Genomic DNA, 15,013 nt, shown 5'->3' with positions numbered 1-15,013 from the left:
AATATAGCGCTTACTTATTTGGCTGTGCCTCGCACACCGCAACAAAAAACAATCAGGGATGGGTCTCTATGTGCACTTGCGCTACACTTAATGCAAATTATCAGATTACTTCGTTCTCGCAGATCGCATTGGGCTACTTGCCAAAACACAGATGCGCATCTTTTCTGGACATTTGCTGAATCATGCTCACACCACAGTACACCACTGTGGGCAGGCGAAGCCTCTTTTTGGCCTTTCATCGCGCTGAGGCTTGTTCGGAACGCTTATTCCTTTTTCTGTCCGAGCGTATTCCTTGCAAACACTTTCGTTTCCTCCGATGGCGTGCGGGCGTTTAGGACAACGACTTGAAACGCGCTCCCGTTCACCAACTGGGAAGCGTCGTAAGCGAGAAACCGACATCTTCTACGCACCGTGGCGACGCGCGGCTACAGGGCGTCGGTATCATCATCACCGCCCAGCGCGTGCGCGCTTTAGGCCGCTATATTGCCGTAATCCATACCGCTAAGGGCATTATGGTTCACTGAGCTGAACGTCTGTCTTGGAACTCCAATGATGTCAGGGTTTACATCCCAGCTGAGCGTGATGCGATAATTATTACAGCGATAGCTGCTAGGGGTAGGTTAGGTAGGTTTTGTGGTTTATCGTCACCGTGTTTATCGTAATTTTTATCTTTACGAAAGCCGTTGGGAAGCTTCAGTTGTGTCCAACCATGAATCATTCTCGCGTCCACGATCTGTAAGTCGCCGTACCGTCGTGTTATCGCCGTGCTCTAGTTGTCGTCGTCGTTCCGCCAAAGTCGTCTTCGTTCTTGGCGTTACAGTAACAGTTCGTCGTTGTCTGTCAGAATAGCTATCGCTGTTTTGGGTTACACTTGAGACATTCCCTTTGAGTTGCCCTGTGCAGTTGTCATTTTTTACGAGACCTGCTCTTCACCGAGGCTTTGACAGATGGGGATGATCTGCTAGAGTACCGCATAGCAAATATCGTTGTTAAAGGAACGAAGATTGGAAAAGAAGATTTATACTGTTGATAGAACGCTAAAATACCAATATTAATCATGAAGAACCAACCCTGAAGAAGCCTCTCCAAACTCGAGGCTCTCCCAAAGGTATCGGTTTCACAAAGCTCCATAAGGTCGTTCCTGACGATCCCCGTTAAAGAAGCAGCGAAGGTTTATAGTGTCGCGCGTATCTTCTTCAACATCAAGGAAATGTGCTTAATTCCAGAGATGAGGAAAAACGGTTCCGGTGTGACGGTGCTAATATCACATTAAAGCGTAATGAGCACTCTATTTAAAGGACTGCGAGTATTTCATATCACTTTCGGATGGTTTATTTTTTAAATTTGTTTTATGTATTCATTGTTTTTCGGCGCGAGAATTACGTAGCGCTACATTGTGGCTTTCAGAGTAATGACTCTTTGATTCCATTAGTAACGGCGACAAGGTTCATATTAATCGGACAAATTCTATAGCTGCAAAAGGTTTTGTTAAGCGACATTTAATTAACACGAAAATAACACTTCATTCTCTGGAGCTCTTTCTTTTTCTTTACTTCCTTTTTATTTCCGCTTTGTGCGACATATTGTGACGAAGGAGTGGCTCCAACCTTAGTGGTGCACTCACGCACTGGCATAAGTTCTATGGCCTGCCACGCAAATTTTTCAAGCTATAATTATCACAGTACTATTTCTTACCCTGGGAAACTTCATGTAAGGCAAATATAACGATGTGCCTGTGCAGCACTGAAAAATGAGCGTCGCACAGGGTCATCAGATACTTCTACCGTACTTTTCTTTCCCGCGCGTTGGCGGCATGGAAGGCATAAGCGAGTCCCTGAAACAGAGCTAACGGTGGATGAGGGTACAGAAACACTGGAAGTTCGGTCAGTGTACACCTGAAACACCCCACTCCTCCCATGGCTACGCCACTGGTATAGAAGCAGCTACGGTCACGTACAATATTCGTGAATTGATTGTGCGTACGGCGTCGCAGGTCGGCTGGAGTTTGCAGGTGGTGGCTGGTGCATGAACGACGAGGCGACCACGCACTACACAGCAACGGTGGATGAGATGTCGCTAGGACTGCGCTGGCTGAACGCTACGTTCGGCCATTGCGGCCGCTCGCGCGTCGCCTGGCAGATCGACCCCTTTGGACACGCACGCCAGGAGGCCGCGCTCTTCGCACAGGTACGCGGTCACGTGCATACCCGCGCAAGCGGTCTATTCCAAATTAACTATTCGTTTAACCTTTGTCCGAAGTTTCCACGGCACTGCGCGCGTGATATTACATTTCGTTGTTGCCGACCAGCTCAAGGCAACACTGGGGCGGTGAAACGAACAAGGACGAAAGCCTCTACTTCAACAAGCGTTCGAAACATGCCATAGTTGGAAATGGAGCGCTTCTTCCCTGTCTATTTAACCGGCCCTGCATTTTTTCCCCCTGCATTTCTTCCCCCAAGATATGGCTATCGTGTCCGGGTTTTTTTTTTTTTTCGGAGAAAGTGTTTGGGAAGCAAAAAACTGACTGTTTACACAGGGCGAATAACAGTGTCGATCTGACCCGTCCTCCCAAATCACTGCGGAGTGCTTTTATGCTGTGTCCACCCCCCCCCCCTTTTTTTTTTGTTCTATACCACACTCATTTCATCTTCTAGATGGGATTCGACGGCTTGTTCCTGGGTCGCATTCACCTCGATGACAAAGAGTGGCGGCAGCGCACCAAGCAGATGGAGTTCCTGTGGAGAGCAGACAAGTACATCGGTATGATGCCCACTCGTGCCATGCATGCGCGGAGCCAAAAAAAAAAGAGAAATAAGAAGGAAAAAAATGAAACACACCGACATTACGAGTATTTGTAGTGGCTACGCTATGCAAGGAGATATCGCGAGGCCCATCCACCGTCCCATTGCATGTAACAGCGCCAGCTGGGAACGAACGCGCACACAAAGCTTTGAAAGAAGTTTTCGTCATCAATAACACCTGTCATGCTCATTGATGGTGACTGAACACTGGTGGAATGCCATCTATGATGAAAATAACTTAATAGACAGATGCAATGCTTATATGCATGTAGTGTCTTCTACTTCGCAAACGTCACCGAATGAAGCAGTATACCCATAAAACAGTTTCTCTCTCATTGAAAGCACTCGCCAATCGCAGTGGATTGGTGGTGATGATGCCCTGCTGCCGAACACGAAGCCATCGATTCCGTTGCCAATTGTGATAGTGTGTTCAGATGGCGCACAATACAAAGAAGTCCGTGTTCTCTGGCTTCGTTGCACATTCAGAGAACCCCAAATTAATGCCCTACCTAACGAGAAATCTTCGTCTACAGTGTCGCACATCGCTCAGGGGTAGCTTGGGTACGTAAAGTCTCATTAATTATTATTTGCACCGCAGTTTGCGGACACAAATCGCTCTATTGCTATACTAATAGGAGCTGCTTGTGTTTGAGAGCAGTTTCTAATCAATTCGTTCATGCTGTAGGTCGAGGATAGCGTTACGACTAGTTACGGACATTGAGTCAGGACGTGTATGGAAATGATGGTATATTCGCCGTTTCGTCATGTCCAACTATCCTACAAGGTACAACTACTTCACGTACATTATCGCTAGAATATTGAAACAAAACTGAAGGAGATTAAAGTAAGTTTGAAACGTTATACATGCAAGTCATTCTGACAAAAAGGGGGCGTGTGTGTGCTGCTTTTGACCCTTCTTTTTTTATGACCCACGAGTCACTTGCGCTACGGCCACTTGCAGGCGAGAAAGGAGACATATTCACGGGTGTCCTGCCAAACGTATACTGGCCGCCAACGGGCTTCTGCTTCGACGTCTGGTGTGTGGACGAGACGTTGGACGTGAGTTGTTCACTCTTTCGGTTTTTCACCCCGTATTCTTTCAGGAGACACTAAAGACAAGTATTTAATGAGACTTGACTCCATTAGGGCACAATAGGCAAGTTCTATGTGTTGGGTTTAAGAGCAACAAACAAAATGCCGTCATTGTGCCTTTGGATTTCGGTTGAATGGCGTTGTAGACTTGTTGGCGGTGGCAGTTGACGATAATGCCATAATAACCCACAAATTACCGGAGAAGTCGCGGAAATATCGATAGGTAATCATCCAATTATGATAGGATCTGGTAATGCTATCGCATTGCAGGCACTCGGAGTTAAGCATCAGGACTTTCGGGTTATTTTCAGAGCGCAGCTCTTAGGCGCCCGTTCCGGTGGCGAGCATCGGCGTTGGCGGCGGCGTAACCGAGCGAACGAGCACAGCGAAATATGAAAGAGCGAACGCGGAGCGGGAAATGAAAGAGGACGTGAGCTGCGAACGGCGGAGACCAATGAGAAAGGCCCTTTCAATGACGTGTGCGCGGTAAACTGGTGTCATGTGGACCTTCCCGATCGCTCGATGCATACTCGTATCTGGTCTCAGCCGGACCGCTCGTTTCGTACTAACGTCTGCTCACGTCAGCTCTCACTGGCCCTTGTTTGGTTTGATTGGTTTGGTCTCGTTCGCGCTTGCTTCGATTGTCATGGTTTGCGATTGTTTTGTAATCTGATTGTATGCGCGGCGCGAATTGCGTAATACTTTTTGGAAGCCACGTGGCACCAGTGATTACACTGGAACCTTCGGCGAGTCATGTTAAAAGCTGGCGCGCCTATCCCGCAGATAATATTTTCGACGATTGTCGCCTCTGCTACATGTCTCTCATGCCTCTCTCAAATTCTTTGTCTCAATATGTCGCGAAATGAAAACATGCATAATGTTGCGCTCAAATTTTGCATTTGGGTGTATCGTAATAGTCGGTGATTTTTTTTTTCCTCTTATAATCAGCCTTGTCACTTAAGGGGTCCGAGCTGTGTGTGCACAATGTAGGTGATCACTGAAAGGCAAGTTGTATTGAAATCCAGGGAAAACACGGGGAAGGCGCGAGATCGAAAGCATCTGCCGCAACCGTGCCGAAGAAAGCAAATGTCGCCTTGAAAAAGACAAGTCCACTTGTCAAAACGTTGGCCCCGGCTTTCACTTTGTTCTCGTTTTGCTCATCAAGTTGTTTTGAAGATATATGTATTTTATGACAGAGTAATGGAGCCTTATCAGACTAGCATATTACATATTTTACATATTAGAATGACTTGTTTGTGTTTTCAAAAGACTAATCTTACGATCTATCCTACTGTTTGCTTTCTTTTCTGCCCCTACAGAGAGCAAATTCCTGCTTTCGCGTGTTATCATCTCGTCGCGTTGAAATTCAGTTTTTCTTCTTACGCAACGTAAAAGCTAGACAACAAAAGGTGGGACAGGATCGTAGCGCTGCGAAACCGCTCGTCGGGGTTTAAACTCAATGTTCCTTACGGGTGTACTATCAAGGAATGAACAGAAATAACCGCGACTAGTTGTGCTGCAGGCGGAACTGTTATAGATTTTCGATGAAGTATAAAATTTCAACCGTCGTGACCCAGCCTAGCGACGACAAGCTTGCACGCAGAGGCATCGTGTTGCAGACGAGCAAGATTGATCTCATGTTTTTGCCATTTCTATTGGGATTTTTGCTGAAGAGAGCTGGATAGGTGCATTTCACAACTTTACTTTTTTTATTTTCTGCCGTGAACGTCTCACCGAAACGAGGCCTATGAGTATCTTGTTTCAGTGGGAGCTTTATCGCCGTGCAAGGCGTGTCTGTTGCAGTTTTCTGTCGCAAGCTTAGCAATCTTTGGTTCGTGACACGCTTTCATTTATAAAACGGAGCAGGTATCCAAAATACGTCGCGCTTTTTCTGGCGCTGAGTGATCAATGCTGCAACGCAAACTTCATTTTTATTTCATGCCAGGCATACAACGGACAAAGGAGGGCGAGAGAGTTTCTTCATATCGTCGCTAAACAGGTAAGTGGAGACTGTCGTGTTATCCGAGTCGACCGCGATATTTGGAAATCTGTCGCGAAGTTCGCAAGTGTTCCGGTGCTTGCAGGTGGCCAATGATTTCTTTTTTTTTTTTCAAACGCGCGCTAGTACATAGTTAAGAGCATATCTACGACAGCAGCTTTCAACGAGCTTAGCAAACACTGTTTCGCGGGTAATTTAGGTTTGCAAATGTACCGCGGTTGCCCGTTCAAGCGACGCAAGTTAATTCACGGCCAAATAATAATAAAAAATATTGAGTTTGTTGTACTGCATTTTAAAAAAATAAGGAAAGAAAACGCTGGGTTGAATAGCGACAAGTAATTAACCAGCTTGAACATGCTCTGCGCGACTTCTGGGTCAGCGGAAGCATAATTCCTGCTTATTTCAACTCTACCCTGCATGCAAGTTTTCACAGAAATATTCGGCATGCAGGAACTCTCAAGAAGCTGAATAACCCGAATCCAAGGGCGCACTGTTCTCTTGAATCACACACGAAAGTGCAGAGTACACCTCTCAGCTCATTAATGCGAACTTCAGTTTCCAGAAAATACAACTTTTTCATGCCTTCCGTAATTGTCACAAATATTTCTCTATCATCTGTGCTTGTTCACCGCACTGCAGGCGCTGTACTTTGACGCTAAAATTGTCAAATCTTGTTCGTTGCCCTTCTTCTCAGGCCAAGCACTACTCCACCAACCACACCGTAGTGACCATGGGCATGGACTTCCACTACAGGGACGCTGCTAAGTGGTTTCGCAACCTCGACAGCCTCATCCATCACATCAACGCAGAGGTCAGCCACTTTTACCTGCAGGCTCGATGGTGTCGTTGCGTTCATGTTTAGCTCACAGGCAAAACAGATTTTGCATGAAGTACCGCCTGTCAGCGAAACAGACGCGTACGAGAGCTTAGAGCAAAAGAGTATCTAAACACCTTTCACTGATGGAAAACTGCCGGTATACGCTTAAAAGCACTTCTTGTTGGGCTAGTTGGTAGCTGTTCATTGTGGCGCCCTGTCCCGTTCTCTTCTCTTGTGTGTGTCCGTTTATTTGGCATCTTCATATTTTATAATGCCGGTATACGCAAATGCACGCCGTGTTTCAAGTGTACGACTTCCCCAGTCGGCTTTTTTTTTTTTGGAACTCGGGCGTCTGGTACTCTCCATTGCTTTTCAGGTATCGAAAACAGACACACCACTTGACGGTCTTCAAAGGAAACGCGACGTTTCGACATTCGCAGAGAAACAATTGGCGTTACATCCACTATTGAGCAAGTATCGGAGCTCTGTACATGTTTATATACATGGACGGTTCTGTCGAAAAGAAGCTGCGACAGCAGCCTATGCCATACGGGCGTTACAAGAAAAGTACGCTTGTCGGCCGGGACGCACGTAGTCGTAAACATTGGCAAAATGAATGGTAGTGATCCAAGCCACAGACTTTTTAACATATGCGAAATACGAAAAAAAGGGCAATCTGTACAAACACCTTGTCGGCTTCAGCAAGTCTCGAAACTATCGACGAAAGCCAACCTCACGCATGTATAACTATGCATTCGATACTAAAGTTTTTAACTCGGGCTGCTCAGTGAAAACAATGGGTGTTATTGCAGTGAGTGCTAGGACATGCAGGCACAACAGGAAATGAATTAGTGGACTCGCTGCTGAAATGGGCCTATAAGGATGCGGAAGTTCACCTTATTCCTTTCCCACCAATGGATATGCGATGCATATTAAGAAGTACTAACGAAGGAATTGCTTATGTCCATATGGTTTAAAAAAATAATTAGGAATCGATCATTTACGAAGTAGAGCCTCATCTCGAGTACAACTTGAATCTAAACCTTTCAAGAACTACCGAGACACTAACTCATCCAGCGCCTTGGTTCACTGCGCCTTTGTCGACTGCGCTTTTGTGTGCTTGCAGATGATTGTGTGTTGTATATACCCGTGGTGCTCTGTTTAGGATCAGCTTCTACTAAATGGGACGTTTGGCAAATAAATAAATAAGAAGTCAAAGGTACTTGGGCATCCTACCTGGATGAATGCGAAATAATTGCGACGTCTTCCCGATAACGACTCGTTTTACGAAGCGTAATGGTATTGTTTTCACGTTGCGATGTATCATTTCTCGCACCACGTGTCTCGGCCTCGGTCGCGTACTTACGTGGACGTCTAAAAGAGCCGGGCGCAGCTACTGAATGAAAAGTCGAAGTCGAAGGTTCGGCCATAGGAGCGCACGACAGAACCCACCGAAATCACCGCACCGACAGCTGGCAGTGGGCCAGTGCCGTCAGCGCCTTCGCGGAGGGAGGGGCACTATGGGAACGCTGGCATGATGAGCGGCATCGGAGCCAGCTGTGGAAGAAGACGCCGACGAACGCACGAGCAGTGGCACGAGCGCATCGCTGTGACCACGTGACTTTTTGTACGATCTCCGGCCACGCCGCTGGATTTTCCGCTTCAAGAGCCATACAATACTTTCGCGTTTATAAAATAAATGTATACAAAACATTTTATGTACCACATAAAACATGTGTCATCCCCGGCTTGTTCCTGTGGCAGTGACGACGAAGACGTTGACTATCTACTCCTTTATTGAGTCATGGCTTGAGGCTACAACAACTACCTTTTCCCCGGACACGCATATGCAACGCATATGCGGCAGAGAGGACAAGAAGTACACGGAATCGATGCGCATCGACCGTTCTCGCTCGTAAAACTGCTCGGCCCGTGGCCATAGAAAAGAGCGCAGCAAGAAGCACTCAACGCACTTGCATATTTCCTTGAAGGCACAGGCATTCTAAACGCGTACTCTGGTGCCGAACGTTCCAGTTTTACACATAATTTTAGACGATGTACTCTGCATGGTGTGTCAACTCTCCCAATTTGTCCGGGAGACTCCCGAATTTCGACCAATCCTTCAAATTGTACGGGCATGGCCGTAAAGCTTCCGAAATACCGCCCCCCCCCCCTCTCTAGGCTACATAAATAAAAATAAAAAGAGAACACCGCGTCATGCAGCATAGTCGCATCGTAACTGCGATTATGCACTAGATAGCTACGTGAAGTCGAATTTAAATCCGAGCCAATTGTAAGTAGGCGGTGTAGGCCTAATTCAGGTCACTTCATATCGAAGCGTGCGTTGAGGAGTGCGCATGAGCCAAAGGTCTAATATGCGTTGCATAATGGCCGGGTTGCTTAAGTCAGCTTCGCCGTTATATAAATCTGTTATGCGGTGAAGCATACTAAGAGTCGAACGGGGCCATTGTCACGGGACGTAGTAGTTCCTTAAATATACACGCCCGAAAACACCGTCCCCGGTCACAGCACTAGAGTCAAGACGTCTAATAACTGTACTGACAGCCATTAAGGGTTGTTTCTGTTGTTGTGGCGATTGTAGCCCTTCTTTCGCAGACCTTGCGCGCTCCGTATATTAGACCGTAACGGGGCCTAGTACGGGTTCCTTAATTACACACGCGTGCACGCGCCATCTCTGGTCACAGTACGAACACCGAGACATCTAATATGTGTAATGGCAGCTACTCAGAGTTGTTTCTGACGTTGCTTTGGCCCAGAAAAAAAAAAGAGAAAAAAAATTTTCTTCGTAGATTGCCACAAATTACGGCCCCACAAGTTCCACAAGTGTCCAGCCATAAAAAAGGAAACCTGCAATTATTGCTTCGACTGAATGAAGGCGTGTGTACGCCTCGGTCAGCTATAAAATTCGTCATCTGGAAACCCTAGCATGTTCAACTAAAGGCAGCTTCTTCCACTCGCTACGATTTGGGTTACGTCTTTCTTTAGGCTAGTTCTGTGTAATATATATATATATATATATATATATATATATATATATATATATATAAACGAGAAGAAAGGGGGTTAACCGAGGGTCCCGATTTTATTAGTCATATCATAAGAAGCCTACAAACATTGACACCAAGGACAACATAGGGGAAATTATTGTGCTTAATAAATGAAATAAAGAAACGAAGAATTAATGGAAATTAAAGTGGATGAACAAACAACTTGCCGCAGGTGGGAACCGAACCCAATAGGTAGAGCATCGCACGCGAAATGCGAAGGTTGTGGGTTCGGTTCCCACCTGCGGCAAGTTGTTTTTTCATCCACTTTCATTTCCATTAATTCTTCGTTTCCTTATTTCATTTATTAAGCACAATAATTTCGCCTATGTTGTCCTTGGTGTCAATGTTTGTTGGCTTCTTATGATATGACTATATATATATGACTATATATATATATATATATATATATATATATATATATATATATATATATATATATATATATATATATATATATATATAATGTGGAGGATAGAAACAAAACAGGAGGGACATTGACGTCACGTTTTTGAAGCCGGAAACGCAGCCATGTTTGTGTGTCATCTCCCGTCGCGCCTCCAATCAGCTCGCCGGAGCAGATAGGCGGGAGCTACATATATATATATATATATATATATATATATATATATATATATATATATATACACATATATATATTTATATTTATATATATGCCGCGTGTATCTGCGATGACATCAAGCAATTTCCAAAGAGTGCCTGTGGCAAGCAGCACAGTTATAGTCCTTGAGCAGGTTTTCACGCTGAGGTGGACATTACTTGCGCGACAAATGGAAATGCGTAATAGACGAATTGACACAATTTGACTAATTACGTTTTTGCTAAATACTTTGCAATTTACAAAATGTAGCCAGTTAGGCTGCACGGCTTATGAAATTAAATATAATTCTATGAATGACACCATTTTCGAGATATGCGCCATCAAACTCGTAGTAAAAGTTCACTGTCATTCCACTTACTTTCTTTAACAAAACGCCGTTTTATGCGTTGAAGCACAAAAGTAACTGAACTGCCAATGTATTTCTTTACAAATTTCGGGAAACTCTGTCATCCTGAGAATTTGTTCCAAGTGGATCCGCTTTGCGAACTCCCCGGCTGCAATTTCTAAATTTCAATATGTGCCATCGGCCATTAGTTAAAAACTTAATTAGTGAATTTTGCTAATAAGTCGAGTATGAATTCCGATTTCTCGACAAGTAATATCCGCCTCTTCGAGTAGACCTGCTCAAATACTAGAACTGTACTGTCTGCCACAGGCGATTTGTAAAAATCGCTTAAGAGCTTCGCAGAAACAGCTGGTATAGTTACAATTATATGAAGCCAACAGACGATGAAACCAAGGAAAGCATGAACTAAATAACTTGTTTGATTTCTTTTGTTAGATTATATGCAGGAATGATACAGTAAAGGGGAAAGAAAGTGGACGAAAAAGCAACTTGTCGCAGGTGGGATCTGAGCCCACGATTTCGTATTATACGTGTGCAATGCTCATACCGATTGAGCTACTGCTGCACAGTTTTCCTGTTCACTTTCTTAGATATATGTGTACTAGATCTAGCCCTGGTAGTGTTAGCCAGTGCCACAACTCACGGCGATGGTGGCGTGATACTCAGCTACCTCCAGGCTGTCAGCAAATTCTTACGATCATGTCAGCCGTCATCAACCATGGCGATGTGTTAGTTTTTTCCCTTCTGCGTGTTGTTTTACAAAATAGATAGCCATTGTATCAGGCCTAGTTAGATTTGACAATCGTTCTGCGCTTCTCGCCACAATGAACACAACACTTTAGAAATTGTCTTTTCTAAAGGCACCACTTTGGCTTGCGTAGGAGATTCAGGCCCTCTCTGTCGTTCCTCTTGAGGCTGCTCCCTCTGAAATCTCTCATGCTGGACATCCTCATCTTGCCTCTACTCTTGCAGCCGTAATCAGCTCCGACTTGACCCGTTCATAGACACAACAGTTGCTTGCCTTGTTGAAGAGGCATGAACGTTCATTTGGCATCCATTCTTCGACAATGGGACAGACTTCCGTCGCAACGCATCGGATTCAGACAGACAGCAGATCCATCGTGCGTCGCCTACTGTATTGCGTGTCTCTAGCCGAGCGGAAAGTTATTAAAGAAAACGTCGCCGACATGCTGCAACGTACGATAATCTGCCCCTTGATCGCCTTCCATTGTATTGGTCTGAAAAAAAATAAGATGGCTCCGTGCGATTTTCTGTCAATTGCCGAGCACTCAACAGGACCACGCGCAAGGATGTATAGCACATGCCTCGCATTGACGATGCCCTCGATTCCCTGCAAGGTGCCGAGTACTTCTCCAGTCTCGATCTACGTTCAGGTTACTGACAAATCCCGATGCACGAAGACAACAAAGAAAAAGACAGCGTTTGCAACCCCAGAAGACCCTTATGAGTTCAACGTCATGCCCTTCAGCCTCTCCAATGCTCCCGCAACTTTTGAGCGCTTGATTAACGCCGTTCTGCATGGCCTGAAGTGGAAGACTTGCTTGTGCTATCTGGACGATATAGTTATTAAGGCTAAAGCCTTGTATGTCACATCGGTCAGTCGAACATGAGCGAAAACGCGTCGACGACACAAAACGTACAAACAGGCTGCGAACCATCGACCTCTGGTAGGAGTCGAAGTCATGGCCATTCGTGGGAGTTGAGCCCATGACCTTTGGTCTTAATGAAGGCGACGTTAATTCAGACACAGTTATTAAGATAGAGTTAAGGCTCTCGAACCCACGACCTTTGGTGTTAATGAAGGCGAAGAAAATTAAGGCACAAATAATTAAGACTGAGTAAATTAATGCACTCGAACCCACGATCTTGGGTGGGAGTTGAACCAACGACCTTTGGAATTAAGAGGGATGTCTAAACAACGTACACTAGCAACGTACACTTTAATGCATCGGCACTTGGGCTTTCGCCTTCAAGCTGTCTTAGAGATAACATAAGAATCCCCGTGAATTTTATGTCTCATCGACATTTGCCCAGCACCTGCAACGTCTGGACGAGGCGCTTACGTGCGTCGCCAACGCTGGTCTTCTACTAAACACCAAAAACTGCCATTTGGCAAGCATGATAATCAAGGTGTTAGGTCACATTGTGAGCAAGGATGGTATTCGTCCTGAACCTGACAAGATTTCGGTGCTGCTTCGCTTTCCTCGTCCTGAAAGGAACAAAGACCTGCGCAGTTTCCTTGGATATGCTTCCTATATTCGCCGATTTATACGCGACTTCGCCTCTGTAACTGCTCCTTTACACAGCTTACTTGGTACTGGTACTCCCTTCGTGTTGTCTCCGGAATTCCGGAATATGAATCTGCATTTGACCAGCTGGAGGGCGCCCTCACATTTGAGGCTGTCCTTTGTCATTTCGATGAGACTGCACACATGGACGATAGCGGCTATGGCTATGTGCTGTCCTCCAGCGAGACAATTATTCACGTGAGAGAGTCGTTGCATATGCCAGCAGTGTAATCACACCTGCCGCAAAGAACTATACCATCACCGAGCAGGAGTGGCTAGCTGTCGTTTGGTCGGTACAGAAGTTTCTCTATTATCTTCACTGCCGGAGTTTTGTCCATTTTACCATCCTTACGGACAATCACGCCTTATGCTGATTTTCCACACTCAATTTTTCAGGACATCTTGGTCGCTGGATTCTTCGTCTGAAGGAATCATAGATTGAGATCACACTTTGAGATCATCTACAAGTTTCGTAAAAAGCACCAAGACGCAGGCGCTCTTTCTCGCTACCCGCTTCCTACCGCCACACTCAATGGTTCCGCAATCATCTCCAGTGACGCACTCACTTACGTCGCTTCTACGGCGGAGTTTTGTCCTTCACCGCTCTTGATGACCTGACTTGGGACAACCATGAATCATTTTCGTCGTAACAACTCGCCGACTCGTACTGTCGACGTATTAGAGATCGCCTTCGTGGAGCTTCGCGCCCGCCCAATGTCCGACTTTGTTGGCAGCTGACACAATTCAAGCTGGAAAACGCCGTGCTGTGCCACCATATACGTCCGACTTTGTTGGCAACTGAAACAACTGAAGCTGGAAAACGCCGTGCTGTGCCACCATATCCATCATCCTGGCGGTCGACGCTGGGTGCCTGTTCTGCCTCGCTGCCTTCTTGTGCGTGTCCTTCAGGCCTTTTATGACGATTTGTTTTCTGGCCACCTTTGTATGCAGAAAACTTACGACCGCGTAAGAAGTCGCTTATATTGGCCTGACCTGCCTACCAGTGTGGCGAGATACGTCGCTTTTTGCGCCATTTGTCAGCGTCGAAAGCGGCCAACATCAGCTCCTGCTGGACAGCTACTACCAGTATCGTGACCTACGGAACCGTCCGAGGTTGTTGGCATCGATCTCTACGGGCATCCTCCTATTACTCCTGCGTTAATCGATAGATAGGGACAGCCATCGACCACCTGACGCGCTATGCCGAAACAGCTTCTGTGAGCTCTGCCTCTGCTTCTGAAGTTGCTGCCGTCATTCCTCAAGCCATTATCCTGCGTTACTGCACTCCTCGTGTCTTTCTGAACGACCGTGAAAAGGCATCCCTTTCGCAACTCGCAGTCCAAGCCTTCGGCACTACCCACAAGACTACTTCAAGTTACCATCCTCATACCAATGACCTGACTGAGCGGTTTCATCCTACGCTCACTGTCATGATAGCCGCCTATATTCAACCGGATCGCAGAAATTGGGATGAAATGTTGTCATTCGTCAGTTTAGCGTATAACAGCGCCTTTCAACGCACAACTGGTTGCTCGCCATTCTACCTTGTTTATGGCCGTTCTCCCAGTTCCTTTCTCGACGTTTATTTCTTCTTTGCCCCTGTAAGTCCATCTCCGCCTTCGTGCGAAGAACACGTTTCTGCCTCGTTCAGTTTCGCCTGCGTGCCCGCATTACGAAATGAAATAAGAGCACGATGCACTCAATGAACGAATCAAGCAGCGAGCTCAGAAACAAAGGTAACGTAAACAAGGAACATCATATTGCAATCCTTAATACACAACAGTAGATGTTGGAGAAAAAATGTATGGAATGGAACAAAGTAGCAGCATCAAAACAAAAATAAAGACTAACATGCAAACATGGAACAAAGCAAAAACAGTGTTAGGATGAAAAATACCAGTGCAAGCTGGCACGGAAAATATGGGGATCAGATGATGTGCTATGTAAAAAATGATGTGCTAT

The 15,013-nt window shown here is 45.8% G+C and overlaps 1 protein-coding gene across 5 annotated transcripts in view; it reads left to right on the top strand.

The window, feature by feature from the left end:
• Positions 1-15,013, top strand: part of LOC135907442 (lysosomal alpha-mannosidase-like) — a 566,544-nt gene that overhangs the window by 505,150 nt on the left and 46,381 nt on the right. For all 5 annotated transcript variants that reach the window (XM_065439126.2, XM_070522855.1, XM_065439125.2 and 2 more), the window contains 5 exons: positions 1,994-2,187; positions 2,655-2,760; positions 3,763-3,860; positions 5,839-5,892; positions 6,587-6,703. In XM_065439126.2, coding sequence (XP_065295198.1) covers positions 1,994-2,187; positions 2,655-2,760; positions 3,763-3,860; positions 5,839-5,892; positions 6,587-6,703 — 569 coding nt within the window. The remainder of the gene's footprint in view (positions 1-1,993; positions 2,188-2,654; positions 2,761-3,762; positions 3,861-5,838; positions 5,893-6,586; positions 6,704-15,013) is intronic.

The sequence above is a fragment of the Dermacentor albipictus genome, chromosome 1, assembly GCF_038994185.2.
Source record: "Dermacentor albipictus isolate Rhodes 1998 colony chromosome 1, USDA_Dalb.pri_finalv2, whole genome shotgun sequence".
Lineage (NCBI taxonomy): Eukaryota > Metazoa > Arthropoda > Arachnida > Ixodida > Ixodidae > Dermacentor > Dermacentor albipictus.
The sequence above is the reverse complement of the archived record's forward strand: the minus strand, read 5'-3'. Positions and strand labels throughout refer to the sequence as shown.